Source organism: Copadichromis virginalis, linkage group LG16 (genome assembly GCF_057382275.1).
Source record: "Copadichromis virginalis isolate Kocher_CV1m ecotype Utaka linkage group LG16, C_Virginalis_male_GT1.1, whole genome shotgun sequence".
Lineage (NCBI taxonomy): Eukaryota > Metazoa > Chordata > Actinopteri > Cichliformes > Cichlidae > Copadichromis > Copadichromis virginalis.
This window is the reverse complement of record NC_140633.1, coordinates 35,122,714-35,148,945: the sequence shown is the minus strand read 5'-3', so window position 1 is coordinate 35,148,945 and position 26,232 is coordinate 35,122,714. Positions and strand designations below refer to the sequence as shown.

Here is a 26,232-nt window from a genome sequence, read left to right as displayed (position 1 = left end):
GTGATCATGATTAATTATGTCATGAACCTTCAGTGGCACTTTTAGCCAGATCAGCTGTGTAAAGATGGAGATGGAGAGAGAACAGGAGTGTCCGGTCACAGCTGGACTAAATCTGTGTCCATACGGACTTAACAAACCAGTCATTCATTCCCACACATTATGGAAAACCAGCATCCACTCTCTCAGGATAGCCATAGAGTACATAAACTGAGGTTTTCCTGTGGGGATTCAGCCTCTAAGTCAAGTGCACATAAAACATTCTAAAAATCTTAACTAAACCCTAAGCTCACGATGCTCTCTCTGTCACCTAGCAGATGTCCCTGTCCCTGTGCCCCTGTAGCCAGGGTCCAAACTGGGACACTTTACAACACAAGGCACTTGTTCTCTCTTTGTGTGCTGTGCAGTCTTAACTAGAGAGGCCTTTATTTTTCTGTCTTGGCTGTTACGCAATAGGAGCTGTGCAAAGTTTGGAGTCAAAGCAGCCTAATCCGCCCAAAGCCTTGGACCAGACTGAGGGATTGATAGCATGGAAGCCTGTTGCCAACACAAAAGGCCAGAGATTTGACCTCTGCATAGTTTGACACCGTCTCTGTGCTTCGAATGAGATCACATTTTTTATGGAGAAGTTGGATTTATTTATTTATTTTGCATCAGGGAAACGGTCATTAAAGTGGCTAAAATGTGGCATAAGCAGATGTTCAGGCCAAGTGATATGAGAAGAGGTGGACAGCTGCTGTTGAGACCGATAGCATTTAGGGCACTTTACAAAGACGTGTACACATTAGTCTCATTTCCATTTAGTTATAATACAATTCATCTGGAAAAACCTGGCTTCCATAAGAACATCTGCAGGAAAGAAAACTTGGGAATCCAACCCGGTGGAAATATGGGCCACAATGTTAGAAAGTCTCTAGAGCTGCTGAAGGACCAAGGACCAGAACTGTTCAAGGATTAATAAAGGGGTAATTATTAAGATTTCAGCAATATCACGTGTGATTCCAAAGAATAAAAAAGCAAGAAAAATTGTGACGCTGGTTTTTGAATTAAAGGGACAATTGATCATTTTAGTGTGAATTATCCAGTTCTGCAGATATCTGTTTAAATATATGGTGTACTCTTAATGTGCAGTGGAACTAAACAGCAATTTCCGTCATCAAAGTGACAAGAAAAGAAATTTGTTTTAAGTTCATTTCTTAGCCACCAGAAAACATCCAGTTTGTCCAAAAAAATTCCACAGATTCACACAGAAACTACTTTTTTTCTGCTGACTACACCTGTCAACCTTTACACTTTGCGGGAGGAACTGTGTGCCAGCCTGTGACTGGAGGCTTTTTAGCCAGACATTAATGGTGTCCCCCTGTGCGGGGCAGTGCTGGTAGCTTGCTTTATGATTCTTTTTGTAGCTGGATGTACATGACATAAAGAAAAGTTTTTCTTTATGTCATGTACATTTCAAGGAACAATTCAGAACAAAATATTCTAGACGGATAAACGGCACTGTAGGATGAAGGGAGGGGGAAATTGTTCATTTATTTTGGCGATGAAGTGTCCCTTTAATATTTAGGTATTTCTTTGAGCTGAGAGAAACTGAAAAAATAGATGTGACTGGAATTTGAAGTGTCCTTTTCTATTTTCTGATTTATCCACAAAACAAAAGAAGAAACTGCATTCTTTTAGAACAAGTAACGGCTGCATGTCACAGTCTGGGCTAATTTATTGCTCACCTGGCCAACACACCATTTGAATCCCAGTCATCCGTATGAGCCCAAACATAGTCTCATAGCAGTGATATCATGCTGTTGCATCAACTTCCATTTCCACCAGACTTATGTAACTCTCCCAATCCCACCCCGCCCCAGTCTGTGGCTCACAAATACAGACTTAACTATAAAGCCCTCTCTATTGCTATAAGAAGTTACTAACAAATCGTCTGTGCCCACAGGGCAGGCACGATCCACCTCTGCTGGACTCCGAGCTGTTGGTCCGGGAACACACGTCTCTCCCTGTGACTAATGCGCATGGGATCAAGGAGGAAGCATTAACCTCCAGCAGAGAAAGTACAAAGCATACAGGGAAATGCTTATTTGGGCACTGGATAAAGTGCAACATTACAGCATCAGAAAAACACGCTTCCGCAGACAAATCAAGGACACTTGAGTCCTCTTGTTTCTAGAATTTGCTATAGTGTCTCAAAGCTTCCAGGCAAAACATGTAGTGTCACCCTTCATCTTGAGACATTATTGCACTCATACAGTTTTGCTGAGATGTGGGAACGCTACAATGTAACTGACCAGAGAAGAATGAGAAAATCTGTTTCAAGGATGCTCATCTCCCCCTCTTTTAAGTTCCATGATGATTTCTCCCAGTAGGAATCATTCATAAATTCCATAAATGGAGAGCCTAAAAACACACAACTTTCTGTTGTTGTGGAATAAAAGCATTTGTAAAAGATTAAACATCGAAACATAAGTTTCCTTGTGAAGCTGAAGAACTAAGAAACATTAACAAATAGGTCACATGGTCAAGTGTTTGGATAATATATAACCTGAGGGCAATAAGTATCGTCAGGAACTGTGAAAATCAAATCTGTGATTCAAATTTCCACGTTACTCACATGTGAGAGACGTCAAACTGCTGAATTAGTGACAACGTTTCACTCCGGAGTCACCCGAAGAGCAAACTGCACACAGGTTCGCGGCTGAACTCTTCAACAGCTATCAACGCTTGAAAAAAGGCGTCACGGTGAAGGGAAATTGAAGAAGCACCGGACACAAATTCACTGTGTAACTCTTAGAAAGTCTCTCTGCTAAGCAGCAGCGTGCACAAACCCACACTGACATTCTCTGTCACTCCTCCTCCTGTGAATGTGTGCACAAAAGAGCTTCACAGTTGAGCTGAAGAGTCCTGCCCTTAACTCCTCCGACTCCTCAGAGGACACGGGGGGAGAGAGAAAGTGAAGACTAAAAGGGCCAAAGTTTGGACCAAATGACTGAACTGCGGCTCACAAGCCTAGCGGAATATATGCAAAACGTTTTTCTGAGGCAAACCCTAATCACACTGGAATCCCTCTATTCCAACAACTTTTCATCCAACACTTTACTTAATAAACTGTTTTTTTAACTGTCTCGTAAAAAAATATCTCTCTTCAGCCTCTGCAATTTTTTCTCTAGATACATCTCTCACGATTTCTTTTTCTCCTTATCAGTAATCTCTCCCTCCTTCTCTTTCCAGTTACTGAAGCTGAGAGTTCAGGCTGTGCTGCACATCGGCTCCTCACACAGATTCCTGAAGTAACGAGACCGTTGCAGAGCAACAAGCTCGCAAAGAATTCAAGCAATGAGGAAAAAATCAAAAAAGTAAAGTATCAAGTCTCCCTGGGTTGGACAATACTCGTGATATGTTAGCCAGACAGCTAATGAATGAGTTAATGAATCATTGTGATGCAGCTAAAAAAAGTCACTTTTGACATGCCCTGCAATGCACCGTCTCTCAGTCTGATTTAGGTTGCGCTGTTTGACTTCTCTGACTATATTTTACCTAATCGTGAACACCAGGATACATCTGGAGACATTCACACAAACAAAGCTGTGGCTGAGAGCTCATGATGACCTGAATGAAGGGGTCAAAGTGTAAGATTAAAAGTTTTTCTCATCTTTTTCTTGGATCTTAGCGATGGCTGAGAATAGATCTGGTCTTCGCAGCTCTGCATGCACAGCAGCTCCACCCATCTGCTGTTAAAACCTTCTGTTTTGCAAGGATCAGCCAATCGAAAGGAAGCTGGCTCAAAGGAATGTGTCGTGGAAAGGAGAGGAGTTTAAATGGCTTGCTGTAGAGCAAAGATAAACTGAGGGTGCATTTGAATTATTCAAAGCCACTTTAGCAGGTTCCAGGAATAAAATATGGGGCTGTAAATGAGAATAATTCAAGAAATATAACCAGGAGACTCAGAACTTATTCCACCATGACTGAAATTTGACTGGCTGATTTGCATGGGCTGAACCACTGAAAGAAGGCAAAATGTACCTTAGTTATTGACATGCATGCTGTCCAAACTCATCATCCGATGAGAGACTGCCTTTCTAATATTTGACCATACTTTTTTTACTAGGCTATGAAGCAACACAAACTGTGTCCTGTCCAAACTCTCATTTACCACACACCTCTATAACACTGCATAACTAAGGGAATAAATAACGAAAGAAGGAAAAACTGAAGTCACAGTGCTGTAGGCTAGCACAGGAATTTGCATGGGAGTAATACCACAGATGACCGTTGACTTTATTACAAAATATTAGAGGTCTACAGGTAATACTACTCATGTCTAAATCGGGCTTTTGAGTGCATGTAATGTTATAGTTGTGTATAGTCAGTTGTGTAAGTGTTGTTTTGGATGTTGCTTGTTCTGCTGATGCAAGGTGCAGGCATGACAAGAATCCCTGAGCTAAAACTAACCCACAGCAGCTGAAACTGTTTTTATGCAATAAACATAATAAAAGTCAACATCAATCTTTGGAAACTAACAGCCACAGAGACACCACTTACCCAAAGTTGATCCCAGCAAAACATCAGCCCTATAATTTGAAGCTTTATGTAGTGCCCTAATAAGCTAAGGGTTCATGCAAGTAGCCTTGTGCTTTCCCAGCAGTGATCCCGACAGCGTGCAAACCCAACAACAACTCTTTTTCTTTCTAAGACTCGTGGAGATGTAAATCCAGAGCTATTTTTCCCTTCGGCTCTAAAAGTCACTCTTTCAAAGGAGTTAATTGCCTTTTCAGCACCAACAAGTGTGAAGCCAAAAAACAGTGGAAACACTTTTTCCTATCTAGTCTGCGAATTATTTTTTTTCTTTAAAAGCTATTTTCACACTGAGCTCATTTGAAACCGTGCATCAGTCTGACGGTGCTGGCCGAGTAGTCACAGCACAAAAGGCTATTAAGGGATCACCTTTGAAGTCTTATCGACTACTTCAAACTCGAGTGGCTAAAAAAAACAACGTGTGGGTGTGTGTGTGTTCCACATGTGCAGATGCTTACTTATATCATGCGCGCGAGTCTGTGATCTCATTAAATTCTAATTCAGATTTGACCACAGTATCATCATCAGATGACAGAAGGCAAGATGAGACAGACGGCTTGGACCGGACTGGTCTGGACACACAGATAATTTACACACACACCTTCACTGAAACAGAGTGAGCGGAGACTTACACCTGTTCTATTTTAGTAGGGCCTATTTCAAGCTGCCGCCAAGTGTTGGGTAGACACTTTATGAGCAGTGATAGAAGGAAGCCAATTGACCTCTGACCTTTAACTATTTGGGCAGCTAATAAAAAAAATGCTGGAATGTTGTATAACATGTTAGTTAAAAGAAAAAGATCTTTTTTTTTTTTTAGGATTTTTTAAATATATATGGTAATTTTGAATTTGATTCCAGCAACATGTTTCTTCTTTTAACCACACTAAGTTAGAGTTTTAGAACTGTGGAGACCATATGCTGTAGTTGCAACAGCCAAATGCTCTGCTATTATTGCTCAAGATTGGATTGTGGCTGTTCAGCAGTCCAGGACCTGCTTTTGTTACACACCACATGGACAGAAGTTCTGGCCTGCCTACACAGTACACCTACAGGAGCTGCCACGAAGCTCCCGGAAACAGTTTTTATGCTGATATTAATGAAAGAGAAGATTTTGAACTACTAACCTACATTCTGAGTCAGCAGAATGTTGGTGACTTTTATACACGATGATGTTCCTCGGCATGTGGCGACTCCACTCTATACCTTTACATGGTCTTCCGCTTCCTGGTTAAGTTGCTATGTCTCTTAAACACTTCCACATTGGAATAATATTGCTTACAGCTGAGCCCTGCTATTTAAAACATGCAGAAAGTGATTTGGTATTGTCTTGCTGAAGTATGCAAGGGCTTCTTTGAAAAAGACACCACATGCATGGAAGCATATGTTGCTCCACATCGTTCTGCTTTAACTGGGACCCCAACAGATAACAAGCTGGATGGTTCCTCCTCTCTTTGAAGGACTTGGCGTTCTTGGGGTTTTTTGTTGTTTGTTAAATCCGAGACAAACCCATCTAACGTACGGTGCTGTTTCTAAGGGCGTAACATTGCTTCCTTTTTTGGGTGGCATAGAAAGCAGCACTTTGGTCACAGAGTGACCACGGCTCCCTCAAAAGGAAGCTTCTGTCCATGCCTGTGGCTGAACCAAGGAATGTCTCACACTGTGCTCTGGAAAGCGGTTGAGTTCGGTCCCAAGGGGCCCTCGGTTTCTCTGTGGTGATAATTTCACCACAAATGAATTCAGCGGTAGCGATGCCTCTCCTTCCTTTCAAAATACAATCCAACATTTACATTTACAACCTAAAAACTTGGTAATGCAATTTTGGGGTTATTTTTGGTATTTGTAGGGCAAAGTTTTGTAGGGCAAAATATCTGAATGGAAAAGATCTGAATGTGTCCTCTGTATCTGTATGGTGGGTTCGGCACATGATTTAGTCCATGACTTCAATAATCCACACAGTTAAAAATAAATTAGAAAATTGTGTAAGAAAATTATTCCATAAATCTCACATGAAATCAGACTGAGAACTATCATATGGCACATCTTTAAAGAGTCAGTGGATCTGATGCATTGTAACACCTGAATTCTACACGGTAAAGTTTGAAGGATAAGCATTCCTACCATTTTCACCTTCTGTGGTGTCCTCGCAGTTCTGATTGAAGTTTTCGTAGGAGTCCCAGCGGATCAGGGGATCTTGAGTGTTGTAGTCGACTGAGACACTCGGCCCGTTCTCCAGGTGGTCCACACCTTGACCAGAAGTACAAAGAGGCAGAGCAGAAAATGTGAATGTCTTTACATCCGGAAAAGGGAAAAGCTATTTTTATCAGAATCAAGGAAAAAAAATTGAGATTCAGAATTCATATTGAGATAATTGTTTTCCCTATTCGATTACATTCAAGACCCTGCGCTAAACTGACACGTTTTCTTTTTTTTATTTTCTTTAAACCTGGCTGGATTCTTTTGCTGCATGCTATCATCCTGTCTCACTTTTCTACCTGAAACAGTAAACTACACATGGAAGATGGACTGGTCTGGTGGTTGCTCTTTGGTGAGCCTGTTTCTGCTGGAGGTTTCTTCCTGTTACCAGGGATTTGTTTTCTTCCCACTGTCACCAAGTTACTGTTCCTCAAGGATCATCATGTTGTTGGAGTTTTCTCTCTAACACTGAAGGATCTGCATCTTGAGGCAAGGTGACAGTTATTGTAAATTAAAACAATATAAGTAAAACTCTGCTGAGCTGAGCTGTACTAACAACAGTCTGGCAACCTGTCCGAATTGTACCCCACGTTGCACCCTTTGACAGGTGGAATAGGCACCAGCCCCAACGCAACCCAGAATTAGATAAGCACTAGAAGAGAGATGGATGGTTCCATTTACAGTTCAGTGGAGTCACTGTTGTATGGGGCGTATGAGAGTGAGCTAATTTTCTCAGTCATGCCAATTATGTATAAGAGTGTAGTATGGTTATGGAAAATGCTTAGTATGGCCATAAGACCCAACACATTGATCCTTACCATGTATTTTCTCTGGTCCAAAGGAGAAAATAAACTCCACTTTTCCATATTCTGGAAATCTATCATCTGCAAAGAAAAAAATAAAAAAATAAATAGAGAGAGTTTTCTCTTTATATCTAAAGATGCATATATTGTTACACTAGAAAACACATGCAGTTTTTAAAGATTATACGCCCATTCAGATGTTCAGGTTTTACTTACTAATAGGTATAAGTTCATTGTTTGCAGGAGCATTATAATGCTGTTGTCAGTAGTATTTCAGAGTTGCAAGTCTTTTACCTTTGAATGTGTCATCTAGCTCATCTTTCCCAAAGACAATCCCCAGGTCGTGAACAGCGCAGGTGTGGAATTGTACCCGGAAGATCACGTCTCGGCATGGGCTGCGGTAGCGTTTGTGGTAGCACTTAAGCTGCAGGGCGATTAAAAAAGAAAAAAGGCTAATTTGCAAGTGCATAAATCTCTTTTAGCAGATCATAACTGGGTGTCATACCAAACAAGCAAAAGTAATGCTTCTTTATTAATAATTTATAATAAAATAATATTTTTATAATATATAAAAATACTGTTTCACAGGATTCAATTCACAGGATTTTAACTGAGTGCAAGCAAAGAGACAGCAGTCTGATTCCCTGCTGGCTCAGGTTTACTCTGTTTTTTTTGTAGCTCTATGTTTATTTTATTTTAGTTTTTTATCTGTTTCCCTTGTAATGGAAGGACCATCCACAAACATTATTATCCAAACTGGTTTTCCAAATACAGCAGCTTTAAGAGTAATGTTAAAACCACACTGAGGAAAATCGGCTCTCTCCCTCCTGCTGTTTCCTGACTGGCAGCCTTTTTTTTTTTTTTTAAAACAAGGCCTCATTTTTACATTCACTGAAAGAAACCAAAGAACTGTAATCATTCCTTACTGTGGATGTAAAGAATAATAAAACTGACAAACAGATTATTGCATATAGACAAAGAAATTAAAAAGAATTCAGCTGCAGCTAAAATTAACGATTTTTGCTAAAGGACTGACTGACTCGACTTTCTGACTGTGGGGTTAACCATAAAACCAAAACGTTTAGGACTGAGGAATAAAAGTAAAATATCCTCTGGTTTTGTGCAGCTTTTTGGGATATCGTAAAGGTCCTGCTGAGTGGTCCATTACCGCTGCTGAGTCAAGTTTAATTACAAAATATTATTCTGCTAATTTTATGCTAACATGCCTTCAGGGCTCGACCAATTTTCATATTTAGGTAGAGGCTTTAAACATCCCAAAATTGTTCTTCCCTCATTTGTGAAAAGGTTATTTTTAATTTGCTATTTCCCAAAATGTCAAAGAGTTTGACATTTTGGGAAACTGGCTTATTTGCTTTCTTGCTGATAGTGAGAGAGGCAAAGGGATCAGCTAGTGCCAGGAGATGGTTAGCTTAGCCTAGCATAAAAACAGGGAGGGTTAGCTTAGTTCTTTCTGAGGGTTAAAAAAGCCATATATAATAATCAATATTAAAACTCAAGAAATTTTTTATCATAATGACTGTATTTCTTCTTTCATGTGTATAAAAGGCTCATATTTGCACTGAAAAGTCTCTGTACACAGAGACTAGCAAACTTTTTCTACATTTAGTTTTGTTCCTGTACCCTCATGACACTCTGCAGACCTATGATTCTTTTCTCTTTCAGCAATTCTGTTATAGATTTGCTACTGTGCTTGAGATCATTGTCCTGTTGCATGACCCATTTTCAATCAACTTTTGGCTACCGGACAGATGGCCTCAGATTGCCACTGCAAAGTGTCCAGGTCCTGTGGTTACAAAACAAGCCAAATCATCACCCCTCCACCACCATGCTGACAGTATGAGGAATGTATGAGAGGTGTTGTGCAGACATGCTGAGTGGTCATATTGGCTGACGATCAGTTAATCAAATGTGCAGCTGGCTGTGTTATTTACCTTCTTAATTCAGATGGAAGCAGTGATATTAGTCCTGTTAAAATTTACTGTACATGTCAATGACCTTTAGCAGTGCCAAGAGGTGGATTTTGTTACACTAGGGCAGACACTTTTTTACTAATGCAGTTTATGTTAATGTAACCATCTGCTGCTCATTAAAGAGTGGCTTCCATCTTCTCCATTCTCCAAGAAAGCCACTAAAGATTTTCCCAAAATCTTGAAATGGCCTAACTTGTTATGGTCTTTTAGGTTTAAAGTTTCATTATAAACCCAAATGCAAACTTTAAAAAGATCATTAAAACAATTAACAAACCAATGCGAGGTTCTTCTCTGCAATTATCTTTAATCTGACCAATTAGATATACAAAACCATCACAGTTAAAAATGCAGGAGCACTCTGTGCTAATGTCTCCTCAGGCAGCAGTTCAAATTTTCCCTGTTATTTGAAAAATAACAAGCATCAGCAAGCAGTGTCTCAGCCTGACGGTGCATTCAGCAGAATCCATTAGTCTGTGTTAAATAAAGGATGAGATATGAGTTCAGCTTTGAAGGCCAAAACAGCCTCAGGTACAAACTAAGTGCTCACTTTCTAATTCTTCATGCTGACATTATGAGCCCCGAGAACATCCCATAGATAACATTATGGCTCAATTGACAGCAGAAGCAGAAACGTTGCTGATGTGTGGAGTTTTTCTATAGGCAAAAGAAAACCAGAGGCTCTCACAGGTGCTGCTAAACTGAGGATCTTGCAGGAATGATTTCATAAAAATTCCCTGAATCTCCCTGAGAGAGTTGCAGGGATAGGTCTCACATGAGACTTTGTTTGAAATGATTATGTCCTGTTATAGCGATACCTCATGTATCCTTAAATGCTGTTTTAAAGGAAGTACACGGCCTTTTTCACGTCATAGTTTCCAGCAACATATTGTGTGCTAATGAGGGCCTATAAACCGAGGTATAGGACTCAGTCCAACTGTCTTTTCCCAAGTTTTTACAGCCCCATTTCACCTGTAAATGGCTACTATAAACTGCTGCAGCACATGCATTCAGTGCATTAAGCCAACGTTCAATTGGAAACACACACAGGATTCCCTCATTATTATTATCCAATAAAAAAATCTGAATATCCTGCATGTATTTTACCCTTATCATTTGGTATCCATATATTTTTCCCTTTTCCTCTGGCAGAGGTAAAACAATAAACATTCGGTGTTACTGGCTTCACACACTGAGCTTAGCCAGTGATAAAATGTTGAGATTCGGTTTCTTTGTTTTGCAGTTAAAATCCACGGAAGCCAAATGATTTAAATTTTACAAACAGCTGAAAGATTACTGAGGGTTTTTATCAGTCTATATTGTACAGCACTAGCTTCTGGGGTATGTCTCTGCTGTTCTTACCAGGATGTCCCCCTTCAAAAGGAGGCCAGGTTCAATGGTGATGCAGATGCTGGTCTGGCTGTCACCCTGGACATTACTGCAGAGAAATAAAAACACAACATGTCACATGACAGGCCCGCTTTTATCATTCTTGCTGTGGAAATCATGACAGCAAGTCCACTGCACCAGCTTTTGTTTCTGATGCTACTTCCCTGGATAAAACCATGTGCCAACAACAATCACCCTTTTTTTCCCCACTTTAACAGTGGCCTTCACAGAGCGTAGCCCATGGTGTTTTGGGGTATTAGTGCCTGTCTGATTGTATTGTTGGGAAAGAAGGATCAAAGGGAGGAGAGTGCCAAAAGGGAGCATGTGAGAGAAAGTGAAGAGGAATGTGATTTCACCAAAGCTTTAAAGAGTATGGAAATGTGTCTGCACTGATTGTTTCACAGGAACTGTAGCGTCATTGTGCAACCATCACCAGGCTTTGTTGTTTTGAATAAGAAGAGCAGTAACAGTGAAAAGACCAAAGAGTTTAAAACTGAACTAAGAAATATTGGATCCAATGACCATTTCAGATGACGAGATCATTGAGTCAGAATATATATATTGATTAATCATAGTTGCTGTCGTTTTACAAGGTAATGTTATGGTTGTTATTCCTAAACAACCTTAATTCAATACTTTTGCTCAACCTTTGAATCAAAGTTGAAAGTCCTAAATAATAATATTTCCAAACAAGGTGTAAATGCAGAATGTGTGCCTGCCTCACCTCTCAGGTGAGGCAGGCACACATTCCTGCCTTTCCTCTCCCTGCCTTTTTCCTAACCTCCCCTCTTTCCAAAAACAACAACAGAGAGCCACAGAATCCTTTCTTTCCTGTCTGGCCCTGGGAACCAACAGGGTCCTGTGGCATGAAAACCCTGCAGGCGTCCACACAGATGCCTGTCTGCCTCTTTCATTGGTTCTCCAGTCACCAATAACATTAGACGTGATTACGGGATCTAAAGTGGGGAAACAAGAACCTACAGCTGGGGAGGCTAGCTAAATACAATAATGTGGGCCGAGTGAGAACTCTAAACTGGAGAGAGGGGTGCTGTGGGTGTATATCAGGGGGCAGGGGGGAGTAAGAGGAGAGGCAATAAAGGAAAATCAGCGTTTTTATTATTGAGCCATTACGAGCTCGCTATCCCTGGAATCTTGTAAAAGCAGTTGAGTGTGACTGCTTTTTAAGACTTACTAGATCCCAGATGTGTAGATGGGCTGCATGGCCTGGTAGATTTTGAGAAAAGGACGACAACCTGGGACATAAAAAATGCATTTAAGAAAGGGGCTCAAAGCTAAATCATGCGTGGTATATGTGTGTGTGTGTGTGTGTGTGAGAGAGAGAGAGAGAGAGATACTCGCCTCCCTTGGACTCAAAGTTGGGGATGCCGTGCATGATGACGTGATGGAGGAACAGCGGCTTGTTGTTGATCTTGATGTGTCCGGACAGCAAGCCGCTAAAGTACTCCACATACCTGAGTGAACAGAGGGAGAGAAGCAGCGGGGATTAAAGTGCCCAGTGTTTGACCACTAAAGGATGAACATGTAATCCAAGACACAAGCTTTCACTTTGACCTTTAGCTTGTCAGTCATGTCAAAGGAGCCAAAAAACTTCATGCATCAAATGGTTTAAAGTGGCACTAATCACAAACTATATTTACTGAGACAGATCCAAAGACAACTGCCACCCAACTCTGCATGTTCAGCCAATTATGAATCTTTGATTTTGGTTATCTGCCAACCAACGAACACAACTATGAATCCACCACAGAGGATCTTATAGCAGCTAAAAAGCCTTTCTTTAAAAAATTAGTGGCGAATAAGACTGACCAAAATTCATAACAGGGCAGAAATGCGACTCCAAATGAAAATGAATCTTAACAAATCTCAATCTCAAAGTCTACGCGTGCAAACGATTCTTGAAAGTTCACACTTTGTTTGCGGTTCCTTCTACTGCCCCCCGGAGGCCATTAAAATCAATTAATGCGGCTTTAAAAATGTAGTGAAGTGACACAAGGGAGAGAGTTCACTCAGGGGTCAAACTTGAAACAACATTGGAGGGAAGACTGACCTTTTCTGAGATGGCTGACCCACAGGAAGCACTTTGTCTTCATAGAAGCGTTTCATGGCAAACCTGTCCAGAGCCTGGTCGGCACTGCATTTTGAAATAAAGTTTTGTTAGAGAACATTTTCTAGTCCATTTCCATTTCAGTATTTCTGGAATGTTTTTTTAAAATGTTTTTTTTCCTTTATTTAACTGGGAATTCCTTTGATACAAAAAGCTCTCAGGGAAAAAAAAGGCAGCTGTAAGGTTGCAAAAATTAGAAAGTTGAAAATAACAAAAACAGACATGAGTAAAAAAAAAAAGATCAAAATAAGCAGTGAATGCAACACAAAGTTCAGCTTAGAAAGTTACTAGTTTTCTATGAATAAACTTTTTTTTTTTAATTCCTACAAGTCATGATTTGAATAAATTAGAAAAAAAGAAAATATGCCACATAAATGACCCCTGTAGAGTATTAGCTTGATAACTAGAGGAGAGAAAAGCAGAAGTAACCACAGTAGGTCTATTCATGATTTGTTAGAGATCAGAACAATGTGCAGCTGTTGGAAATGTGGATATCTTAGAATAAGTAAGACAACAAATAAAAGAATGTCATTAAAACATTTTTCTTGTTTTTTCCTTCAGTGTACTATGCTATACGTCCCACAAGAAACTAATGACAGCTGTTCTACTTAACCTCAATGCAAAGAGTCAATCAAAAGCTTTGACCATAAATCAACTTTTCCCTGCACATCTGGCACATCACAATTTCACAGTTGTTTTCTGTTTGAAGCTCCTTTACCTTAGCCTGCAGGATAATGGAATAACAAAGGAACCTGACAGCTGTGCAGGAAAGTACGACGTTTTTGGGATTTTTTTTTATGACCAATCGTGTCATTTTAAAAACAACGTTGATTTGTGCTCATCTGGTTGTTTCTTTACGAGGAGGTCATTCTGTTAGTGGTCCTATCTAAGAAACAAAGCCAACACAGAAAACGAAAAGCAGCTCACTTATAATCTGAGTCGCATGATGCGGTGTCTCTTAGAACTTAACTCACTTTAGCTCACTTTTATAATTATGACATCAGGAACTGTTCTTTTGATTTACCAGAATTAAACTGGTGGTCTTCAGTCTCATGTTCTAACCCCCCTCCTTCTGCCTCATCACATCTTTAACTGTACTTCAGATGTGGGCTTCAAACCTGTGAACAATGCAGGCTTATTGAGTTTTTCCTCTTAAGCCTGTCCTCATGTAACCCCCCCTCCCCCTTGTTTTCCAAAAATGCCAGATTTCATCTTCACGCCTTCTCTTTCTGACTTTCGCTCCACTTTTTAAGTGGCCGGGACATGTGACTTTAGCTCCAGCTGCAGCTGGGATCAGAGACCTACCTGGCAGATATGTTGCTGTAATGCATGTAAGCCGCCACCACCACTCCTGTTCTGCCTCGATTGCCCTGAAAAGACATCAGTCAAGCACAAGTAAGCTAATTTTATCTTCATCTCATGATGGTCAAGCATGCAGAAAACAATATTGTTATGGATTTCTTCTCTAGGTATTTCAGGCACTAACTGTGTAATGTCCAAATATGTTTAATGGTTATTTTAGTCATGTAGAATATAACAAAAGACATAAAATTAATTCAAAGTTCAAAAGAAGCAAAGAGGTACAGATATCATTCCCAGGTTAATGATAGCCATCAAATTTACACAATAAGGACCAAATGACCCTTATTTTTACAGGAACTGCAACATTATTTAGTATCACGTTAGATAGGGTTGTTCTCTTTTTAAAAGTAATTTTATTTTTGTTAAATTTCAAGAAGGGCATGTCCTTATTTACAGTTCAGTTCCACCACAGGGTGCTCCACTTACACTGAGGTCCAGAAGTACTTGAAGAAAGAAAATCTGTTGTAGTTTTGGAAATTTGGGTGTGACTGTGTGTTAAAACGTCTGAAATTCCTAAATACTTGTGCAATACTTTTGTTAGACACCTTGAATTAAAGCTGAAGGTGTGCACATACAAAGTATGATATATGCACTGTTGCAATCAGACAGTTATGTTTGAAATAGGCTAATTGAAAAGTTGATACAGAATGTTAAAAGTTGCTTTATGCAGGTATACGTAACTTCAGAACACATCAACTTTATGCATATTAAATGTCAAAATTTTCCAATAGAAAGTTCTTATTTGGAATCAGGCTCCAAATGACACTGTATTTAAAATAATCTATCATATTATGTTATACAAAGTCATTAAACTATGGCCTTCTTTAAAAAAAAAAAAAAAAAAAAAAAATGCTGTCAGGAATGCAGAGATTCAAAAACGGCAAATTTTTTTTTCTGTCATGGTAGATTCCTTGGATAAGTCTCCAGGCCCCAGTCGAGAACATTGGGACTCTCCAGAGCCACAGAAAACATTATACAACTATTTTCACAAGCTGAGCCCTCCGCGTGACCAGTAAACGGACCGTTTTGTGTAAAACTGGTGAAGTGGCCCACGTCTGGTTGTAAAAAACGTCTGCATATTTGAGCGTGTATATGTGTCCAGGCATGTGATACTATGTCAACAGAGACGGCGTTCATTTTAGCCCATCTATCCGCCTTTAAAATAAAGCTCGTTGTGGCGAATGAGTGAGTTCCACATTATAAATATCGCGGCAGCTTTAACAGCGTGGAGCCCAGTGGAAATGATTTGTGGAAACCAGCAGGGTCAGCTTCCTTAGTGACCAAACTGTCGTTACTCGACTGGCAGGAAAAAAACCAAAAAAACAACAGCGGTTGCTACAGCAGCCGACTTGTTAGTAGCCTCCCTGTGGGAATGTTTTAGGATCCCATGGTTAATTCCTATGTTGCAAAACACAATCAGGAACAGAGCGGGGTTAACGTGAAAATGATTAGGTATTACATTCGGGACGGCAGCCTAGTAGCTGTATTGGATATACTCTTTATGGTGTGTGTCAGCACACTGAGGCTTCCCACAAGCGCATAATGTGATCCAAGTAAGTTTAGGCAACAACAGGAAAATATCGGTCACTTTAGTTTTTATGGTATTGTTAAGGGTAAAAGGGGTAAATAAACCTAAGTAGCCATGATGACTGGCATGCCTTACAGCCTTAATTTGTGTTTTCCTAACCATCATCCAGCCCCAACAAGCACACAAAGAGACGCACTCAGTGTCAGTGTTTCACTCAGATGGAACATCATTAGAAGCACACATGCACAAACAGCTGCAGCCTCTGAGGTAAGCAGCGGTCGTGAAAAGAGCCTGAGAGCACCCTCTACTGCCTGCAGTCATTGACTGTTTTTACAGCATCTTCTCGTTTTTCACTCTTACCTTATTGTGTATAACCACAACATTGTGGCTGTCCGCACTCAGCCACGTGTCCATGGCCTTACAGATGCTGCAGATTTTGTCCAAGGCTGGAGCGTGGTGGTCGGGCCAGCCAAAGTCCAGTACCTGAGAGAGGAGGAGAAAGGTTGCTGTTCATACCGGTGGTCATACAGTAACAAAGACAAAGAGAGGAGATGTTAAGCAGGCAGTTGTACCTTTGGATTGAGTTGGCTGATGTCATAGCGCTTCTCACTGAGGTTGAAGAGCTAAAGAAAAGTACAAATAAATATTACACAAGATATTAAATGAGAGAGGCAGGGCACTCTGGGAATCCTGAATACGAAAATATTAGAGAATTCGTACAGCCAAGCCAGTAAGCAACTGAACCAAACATGGGGGTTCATGATATGAGATGTACTCATTATCACCTCGGTCTTTGGTTATCATAGTAAAGGTAAGGGTACATATGTTTTTATTTGCCTATAATCTGAGTTAGAATCATATTTGTTCAGTGTGTTTGTGGGATGAGCCAGAGGGAATGATACACCACACATTACAGCTACAGGGCCATGGAAACCCGTGCCATGAAGCTCCTGGTGCACAGCTTCTGTGCTGATGTTCATCCTAGAGGAGGTTTGGAGCTCTGTAGTTATTGGCAGCTTTTAGGCATTATGCACCTTGTGTGTGAGTTGCTGATTCCTAAACGCTTCCACTTGGCAATAATAAAGTTTAAAACAGATTAAGGAATATTTAGCAGTAAGAAAAAACTCCATAAGCTGACTTGTTGCAATGGTGCCACCTTATTAATTCAATTCAAAAGACCACTGAAATCAATGCTATGGCTCTCTTCCCATTTTATTTTCAGGCTTCTATCAAAATATTGTCAAGAGGCGGGACCAAGATGGCAACCAAATGTCAAGGCTTGCTTCATGAAGAATTTTGCAGGCTTTTGAGGCATGCTACATGCACATAGTCAAGTAACAAGGATTAAAGTGTATATGGATTTGGGATTTAAAACTTCAGACAAAAGCTGTCTCATCATTTGCAGTAGAAATGACAACTCTCATTGACCGGTTTTATTAGCTATGATAGATTACTAACAAAGTAGAGAGAGAAATTGATAGAAAACTCCATTTCTGGCTGACTTTAAAACATTTCAAGCTAAATAAGAAAGCATCAAAGCATCTTTATAGTCTAAATCATATTAACAATACTACCATGGAGGAAATATGGGATTAAACTAATTGTTGTCAAACAGGACAGAGCTAGCTACTTCTATATGTTACAGTGCAACATAATGTTAGCTTTGTGCTTTAATGTTTTTGATTCCAAAGTCATGCTTCACTAAACTTCAGAGAAAAGACGACTATATTTAGCGGGGTCATCGTGGTTCAGTGAATAAAAATCATGTGCTTTTAACATCACCCAAACTCGAACGAAGCCATTTTTAGTATCTGGCGATGGTGTTAAATTAGCCAACACATCATGAATGAGTCAGTCCTGAACAGAGTTTCTTGTAACTCAACCTGTAACTCAATAATGTAGTTAGCCGTCAATGAACTAACTGTTGCCGTTGCTGGGAAACTTCTCTATTAACTGGCTGGTTGTGCTAGTTTTGGTGACTAAAAGTGTATCCATTTCCTCCCTTTCACCCATGTGTGTTTGGATTTGCAAATGCAGTAAGAAAGACTTACTTTAAAGATATGATTGACTCTTAATAGATAACAGCAGTGTCAAGTTGGAGTTGTTTAAGTTTAGCAAAAGATTAAATGCACACATTGACTGAGGTTGTGTCCCCGCTGCCCAGCATGGGTTATATCCTACACTGCTAACAGATACAGGAAGTCACAGTTTTGGGGTGTTTTCTATGTCTAATAGCTTTGCTTTATATTGGTAATTAGAACTTTGTAAAAAGGATTTACCAGTAACTGAAGAAATAACGTGTTTTTCATGGGGGGGGGGGGTTGTGTATGATACTATCTTTATGTTATTCTGCCGCCAATATAATCAATCCAGGACTTTTTCGGCCACCTAAAATATCTTTATACTGTTATGTTATTTATTTATTGTAATTTTTGCTCCCCTCTTGGCCAGATCCTGCTTGAAAAATACATCTTTTTTTAACCTCAATGAGACTTTTTCCCCAAGAACTGCCTCTAACTTCTGACAGGAATGTTCTTTCTGGCTCAAAATAACTTTTATGAGAGATATAATTAAGATCTGTTTGGCAGATAATAGGACAACAAATCATTTACAACAGTTTAAATGCAGGCAACCACTTTTCGGCCCAACAAAAAGCAACAGGAGCGATGCTTTGAACAACGAAGCGTGAGGCAGGTATCACATGCAATATAAAGTATGCAGATGTTATATAACCACTCTGTTAGGTGAATATGTGGTTACACCTTAGCTAAATGAGCTGATAATGACTTTTTATAACTATTCGGTTTTTCTGAAACCCTACCAGGTAGTTGTTCCCGTGTTTTGATCGCAGCATGGAGGCCACCTCCCTCAGGTTGGCAGCGTAGCTCTGCTCCTCCACATTGCTGGGGAAGGAGACAGAGATGATCCGCTCTGTGATGTAGATGAGGTCCAGCTCGTAGCTCTCCTCCAGGGCCTGCAGCAGACTCGCACTCCTGCAGAAAAAAGAAGTAATTCTGAGTATCAGCTGATAGAAAAACCAATGCAGGTCACCGGACTGCAAAAGATAGCTTTAATACCCCGAAGTAATGCAGCACATGTGATTTATACACTGCAGCTGAATGGCTTTAACCGAAGACTGCCAAAAGGATGAAAGCTGGTCAATTTTAATTAGGTAGCAGTTTTTGTTTAATTTATACAGATACTGGATACACGTCTGTCCAGTTCATGTTATATGGGCAGAGAGGGCTGCTTTACTAAAGATGGTAGCAGTCCCAGTTTGTTTTAGGCAACAACATTATTATGGACACAGTCATTTCTTACAGAAATGTCACAAGACACGTCTTCTTCTGACGTAATTTCAAGTTTGTACTTTAACTTCACATCTTCAGAGTCACATATTTGGAGCCCAAGGCAACAAAAAAATGATGTGGCTTCATACGTCATCTGTAAACTGAATGTCCGCAGTGTTGCAAACAGAACACAACATTCTTTCTTCAAGTCAACATGGAACAAATATCCTAATATGGAGAAGGCAATACACCACATAAATACCAAATCCACAATGACATCACTAAATCTCAGCGGGGTTCATGCTCTCCCTGCTGCATGAACCCCGCTTAGACTGTCTGCAAAGAAAAGCGAGCGAGGAGAAGGTGACGCATCCGATGAACACACCAGGGGGCTGCGGGATATGTGGACCACGCAAACTGATGATCAGTGATGAGCAAAAGTGTTTTGGTTGTTGTTCTGCTGAGTCTTTTTTCCCCCTCATTTGGTCAGATTAGATCTAAAAGGGAGAGATTAAGGAAGCCCAGATGAAAGGGATGTCAGAATTCCCTGATTGATCCGTAATTTACTCTCAGGCTCTTGAGAAAATGAGAGCAGGTGTTGCTCTTTGACTTTTCCAGATGTCTAAACAATACAGAGATTTGGTTAAAAAGCGAAGGAGCAAAAAAGCTATTTTTTCAGTAATCTGAGGAGATTAGCAGAAAAGGATGTGCTTTTACAGCTAAATATTGGAGAAAAGTCCATTTAAGACCAACATGCAGCACTAGATGAGTCGTGCTTACATGAAAGAAAGATCCTTAAAACGTGGCATCAACTTCTTTTATGCTTTTATGCTTAAAAAACGTTATCTGCATGGCTGGAGTGGCTCTCAACCAAATTAAATGTCATTTGTTATTAATTAGTGGATGGTTTACTCACTTTTGAATCACATTTAGTCTTTTTTTAATCCCTCTTTTCAATGTTTGCTAAAAGATGAATTTTACTTTACAAATCCTTCTTTTTAAAGGTCAGGACTGATCAGATTTACCTCAGACACAGCATCCTTGTAATTATTTTTGTGTACAGCACTTTGTTTCTGCTGCGTCTGTTTTTAAAATGTTTACTAAATAATTTTGGGATAGTATGATACTGTATGGTACCAATGGACGTCTGGTGCTTGGGCTTGTCCCCAAATGTGCTGCCCACAGTGTGTTTATAGTCTTTAGAATGTAAAATATATTTCATTGTTACTTTTACATTTCTCACTGATATTGCTCTGAAGACGTACTTGAAAGATTTTCTTGTCTTTATTGATTTGTGACATTTTTCTGTCAAACTCACTTTTACATATCACTCTTGTAGCCCTGTTTACGTGCCAAAGAGCTGTTGCAACGAGCATTGTGAGGTAAGTGCAAGCACACTTTTTAATGTTTAGTTTAGGGGTGTGTGTGTGTGTGTGTGTGTGTGTGTGTGTGTGTGTGTCCCACCATTTGCACATAATTACTGAAATCTCTCTTGGAAATTAAAAAAAAAAAGCTCCACCTAATTAGAAACACAGGAACAATGTACAATGTACTGTACCAGATATTCATCTGCAGTCCCTAGAGGAGTTCATGAATGACATGCAGATAAAAATTCAAATTCAAATTTTATTTGTCACACACACACAACCATACACAGTATGACATGGGGGTGAAATGCTTGTAGCTGTACAATGCCCGACCATTAAATGACAGAAGAAGAAAAGTTTTAGTTAAAATTTAAAAGTTAGTTAAAAGTTAGCAATCAGATGTCATGAATCTAAAACTGACACATAAAAAGAATGTATACAAGAAAACACCTTAACAGAAAAAAAAAACTGAAGAAGAAGAAGGGTGGATGGGAGAAAAACACAGTTGTCTGGTGATTTTGCACTCAAGTACTTGCAGTGACCAACAATATGCCACACCCCTTAACTCTAGGGGACCCCTTTCATTTGTGATGTGATTGCACAGGTTGCGCGGTGGGAGGCAATCTGTCTGCAAACAATCACAGACTGACTGTATTCACTCTCAGACAAATTTGCAAAGGTTTGCAATTAACTGCCATCTAATTATTAAACAGATCGCCAACACATTGCAATCAGAGTTGATCTGAAATTTGTTAATTGATATATTCTGTTGTATTGCCAAATATTTGCCAAAAAGATTGTTGATCAGGTTTTGTGGGTTTTTATTAGAAGAATCATCACATGCAAGATTTATGCAATATTGCTGTGAATATACGCAAGTTACATTTTTTTCTAATTTCCTTGCAGATGTCTGGATTTGGTTTAGTTATATGGGCTGAAGTCATTTTGCAGGCTGAGATGTAGAGCCGTACAGGCGTCCTCTGCGACTCACCGTCTCACTAGCAATAAACAGACCTCAACTGATCAAACCTCTTTCCGACTTTTGCCTTTGCAGAAAAATATCAACCATAAAGAGGCTATAAAGAAGTGAAGTGGGTGAAGTGAAGGTGGGGAGTGAGTTGAAGAGGTTGCAGGAGAGGTGCCTGGAGCCAGACTGCAGCATATTTCCCACATTTGTCAGCTGTGAGTAGCCCCTGAGGAAATTGCTCATATGTCTGGGAGAGGGGATCGCTCCAGCTTTACTGTTCAAATACTGTAACCTGCTCTTTTCTGTACATCTGGAGCCACTCAAAACATGCTTACTGGAAATTATTCATCACTTCAGATAAAAGAAATTGATATGTCGCACATGTCTCTACTGTGCTGAGACAGAAGTCTTATCAAGTTTTTGAAAATATTTCTTTAAACCTGCATCTCCTCTTTCCCACCATTTCCTTTTCACTCTCTTGCATCTCCTTGTGTATGCCTCTCACCTCTGAGTGCAGTCAAAGCCAATATACTGTAGACCTGTGGTTTGGTCCCATTCCAGATTCACCAGCATGTGTTGACCGGCTGAGTGCCAACCTGCTTCTCATCAGCTGAAGAGATTAAGTGATTGCTCTTTTTCTGCATACCGCATTTGACGAATGACGCATTATCTCTGCATGCTCAATTTCAGTGCTGCACTGATCTCGTTTGTCAATTCAGACAAACACTGAACCTTTTTTTTCCTAAATCCAGAAACCTTAGACATTTAACTGTTAAAAAAAAATCCCCCAAGATATCTGCAATAAAAGTCAACAACCGGGATTTCCATGGTTTCTTCCATTCAAAATACGGAGCACCCTACTTGACTTCAGCTTATAATCATACTTGTCATACTTCCTGATGGGTATAAACATATTACCACATATTTTCTCATGACCCAAAAGGTCAATTGGCTCGTCCAAGTTAAACTCGCTACTTAGACTGATTTGACCTTTTCTATTATTAATATTTTGAGTTTCTTAAGCAAACGACTTAACACCATGCGCTATTCATTTTTTCTCTGCATTAGTTACAGATGCTTTTCACCTCTATATGTTAAATATTATATAAACGTGATGCAGAAGGAATAGTTCACAATGACAAATTGTAATATAAGACCGCCAAGCTCCCAGGGATTTAAGCCCATTTTAGCTTGTTTTGGTTTTCCAGCAACAGGCAACTGTTTTCAGGAGAGACTTATTGTATATTCCCTTTCCAGCACCAAACAGTAAACAGATAAAAGTAATAAATATCTTTTTTACCAGTTAAATATTTCAGTGCTTCCCTAGAAGGTGATGAAGACAAAAATACACCTGAAAATGGTTACATTTGTATACCTATACCGATAAACCATCGTAAATCCCAAAAAGTTGATTCTGTTCATCTGGACGTAGCGTCGTCAGTCCCTGAAGAATTCACTTGGATGAGTGACGAATCATTTCTCCCACTCAAAACGCTACGTCCAGATGAACAGAATCAACTTACCGGATTTATCCTTACCGGGGTGATTCAGCATGGATCAAGACAAACTATCTTAAAGTTAGGTAGTTTGAACATTTGCTTCGAATGAGAGCAAAAGAAAACAAACTCAGTGCTTCTTTTTTGCAAGTAGCATGTCTAAAAGTCTTCAGTTGAAAGATCTGTGCACCACATTTCAGAATCAGAGAACTTATGTAATAATATCTGCAATGTTGCATGACCACAGCTGTCAAATTAACCTGTCACTGTAGATGTGTTATGATATGTTATGTTTACCACAAGTGAGAATTGTGGTTTTCTTTAGCTTTGATAAAAAAAATAAAATAATACTAAACATTTTGTCTACACTACCTAGTTATTTAAACTAAGTAGGTAGGTAGTATTACCCAAACACTTTTATTTGTAGGCTTAGAGGACGGCGTAGCAACACAAACCTCCACGCAAATAAAAAGTGTGATCATAGGAATGTACCAAACCTGTCTGAACCCAGAGTTTGACTGGATTAGTTAATTTAGCGGGAGGATTACATCAGACAACTGTCAATGATTCTGATGTTAGGCACTTAAAAATGTTTTCCTTTATATGGATGGAAATCAGGTGTAATCCTCTCAGTAAATGAACTCACACGTTCTCTGCATGGGCTGTTAAAAATGCTGATGTTCCAGATGTTGAACTGTTTTTATTACCTCATATCATCTAGGTGAATTGCTGCGAGGGAGCCAAACTGTCATTCAAGCTTCGCACAGCACACAGTTGTGTTGTGCCATCAAGTCTGACACATTAATTACACAACTGACAACATGTGTGACTCCCTGAGGACCGAGGCTGACACCAGATATCTTTATGTCCAACAACACACCGAGCGGTCCAGTTCAACAGCGGGGCATGTTGCTTTTACAGTGTCCCCTGGTAAAAATCGGCCAATATCACATTACATCTAAACTTTTCATTTTCAGATTCCTCACATTATCAAGCAGGATGCAGAGAACGCACAGAGCTCAGCCTGATATTTATTTCACCCCCCCCCCCCCCCTTATTATAAATCTGCACTTTTGCTGGAAGCAGGAGAGATCGTTTTCTAAAATAATTAAACAAACGCAGCCTGATAATCCAAATGAAGCCTTTTATGGGAAACGTGGAGAGAAGGGAGGAAAAGTAGGAAAACTCAAAACTGATGAGGAGGACAGGAGACAAGAAAGAAGGGAAGCTACCTCGATGGCCTGCGCCGTGACTCCATGCTCTTTGAGGATTTTGTTGAGCCCTGCAATCACAAAGAAAAACTTTATTAGTATTCTTTGCATGCACACAAAGATGTTTCTCAACAAGCTGTTAAAAACATTCATACACCAAATAAGGAAATCAGTTAAAGAGACGTTCGAATTATTAAAATGACGCTTCAGTCATCCATGTAACCAGCTCAGCCTTGCTGGTAAATTTGAATCTTCTGAAATTTGGAAAATAATGGAGCCTTTGATTTTACAGATTACAGCAGAGCATAAATGTAAATCATAATTATTGTAGCTGTAGCAGAATCACAGACTGGTTAGGGAGGTCCGTGGGATGCATCCCAGTGAGAATCAGAAGAATGCTGCACACACAACAACTTGTCAATCACTAACTAAAGCACTACCTACTTTACCCTCTTATTTTCCTCTAATAGAGACCATAATTTACAAAATAAGCATTATGTTGTACTGAGTAAGACTTGAAACTAGTGGTTGAGGTCATAAACTCATCAGTAAAGTGTTTACTGTAGTCAGCAATCAAAATGGTAAATGACCTGTATTTGTATAGTGCTTTACGAGTCCCTAAGGACCCCAAAGCACTTTACACATCCAGTCATCCACCCATTCACACACATTCACACACTGGTGATGGCAAGCTTCATTGTAGCCACAGCCACCCTGGGGCGCACTGACAGAGGCGAGGCTGCCGGACACCAGCGCCACCGGACCCTCTGACCACCACCAGTAGGCAACGGGTGAAGTGTCTTGCCCAAGTACACAACGACCGAGACTGTTCAAGCCAGGGCTCGAACCGGCAACCTTCCGATTACAAGGCGAAGTCCCAACTCTTGAGCCACGATCGCCCCGGCAAAAGAGTCGAGCATAATTTTCCTGTACACTTTTATATAACCAAATATCTTATATTTAGAGACAGCGTGTGCCTCTCACACATATCAGTACTGAGATATATGTTGTGTGATATCTGGACTTTATTTCTTTATTATTTAAAAGAAAATTGATGCTCGATGTAATTTAGAGATGTGTTATGGCATCATTTGCACTCCCCTCAGCGCTGTCCGCAGCACATGTAATAGGAGCAGCAACACAACTATTTGTGGAAACCGAGGAAAGAATGACTGCATCACTTCCCCTTTTACTATAATTTCAACATACCGCATGTAGATCTTTAAAGAAAACAATCCTGAAAATTCAGAATCAGCCAATCAGGCTTCAATCTGTGGAGTAGCTGAGGTAATGATACTAACAGAAAACTCCGACGACCTTCACCTCGACACGGCAGATCTTCTTACTGCTCAAATGAGACTGTAAACGCGTGCTCGAGCCAGCTGTCTCCAGTCCTGTGATGTTATACTGTCTAACAGGCAGTTAGAGTTTGAAATAGTTTTCATCCCTTTAGAAAATAAACACTCTGAAAGACAAAGATCTGATCACTGCTGCAGAGTGTGTATTATACCTTAGGAAGGGAAGGAGGGGGAAGTCTCTTATATGAAGCTGTGTAGCGCCATGTGAGAACAGCTTCACATGGCACCTTCATAGAGCAAAGCAGAGGAAGTGTGGCTGAAAGTGACCGGCTGTGTTTGGCTCCACTAAGCCTGGCCCGCCTCGCCCCCCCCCCACTCAGACCAGCTTGAGGAGGGGGGTCAGAGGGCACGTGGACTTATTCACTCTCCTGTGATGTTTGGGTCACATGTACACAGGAAGGGGCTGTTATCCGTCATCATCCATTATATCAGATTGGCTGGCTAACCATCAGTGTCAAGAGCACCACTGACCTTCCTGTATGAGCATTAGTCTGCTCTGCTCTCCTAACAGCCGACTGTCGCTGAGTGAAGAACTGACACTCTGTTAGAAATGTGAAACCTTTTCTCATGTTTCATATAA

The 26,232-nt window shown here is 40.1% G+C and overlaps 1 protein-coding gene and 1 long non-coding RNA gene across 10 annotated transcripts in view; one reads left to right on the top strand and one right to left on the bottom strand.

The window, feature by feature from the left end:
* The window catches only part of LOC146691258 (uncharacterized), a 107,921-nt gene extending 84,488 nt beyond the window's left edge, over positions 1–23,433 (top strand). The window contains exons 3-5 of one of the 2 annotated variants that reach the window (XR_014915558.1): positions 3,232–3,356; positions 20,593–20,635; positions 21,675–23,433. This is a non-coding gene — a long non-coding RNA (uncharacterized LOC146691258). The remainder of the gene's footprint in view (positions 1–3,231; positions 3,357–20,592; positions 20,636–21,674) is intronic. The other variant, XR_014915559.1, reaches the window with a different exon arrangement.
* The window catches only part of tns1b (tensin 1b), a 191,391-nt gene that overhangs the window by 31,308 nt on the left and 133,851 nt on the right, over positions 1–26,232 (bottom strand). For 3 of the 8 annotated variants that reach the window (XM_085434575.1, XM_085434579.1, XM_085434577.1), the window contains exons 6-17: positions 24,316–24,365; positions 18,785–18,956; positions 16,536–16,586; positions 16,324–16,446; positions 14,379–14,443; positions 13,017–13,100; positions 12,308–12,420; positions 12,141–12,201; positions 10,922–10,997; positions 7,866–7,995; positions 7,589–7,652; positions 6,694–6,827 (exon numbers count right to left, since the gene is read on the bottom strand). In XM_085434575.1, coding sequence (XP_085290701.1) covers positions 6,694–6,827; positions 7,589–7,652; positions 7,866–7,995; positions 10,922–10,997; positions 12,141–12,201; positions 12,308–12,420; positions 13,017–13,100; positions 14,379–14,443; positions 16,324–16,446; positions 16,536–16,586; positions 18,785–18,956; positions 24,316–24,365 — 1,123 coding nt within the window. Of the gene's footprint in view, positions 1–6,693; positions 6,828–7,586; positions 7,653–7,865; positions 7,996–10,921; positions 10,998–12,140; positions 12,202–12,307; positions 12,421–13,016; positions 13,101–14,378; positions 14,444–16,323; positions 16,447–16,535; positions 16,587–18,784; positions 18,957–24,315; positions 24,366–26,232 lie in introns of all 8 variants that reach the window. The other 5 variants (XM_085434574.1, XM_085434578.1, XM_085434576.1 and 2 more) reach the window with 3 other exon arrangements.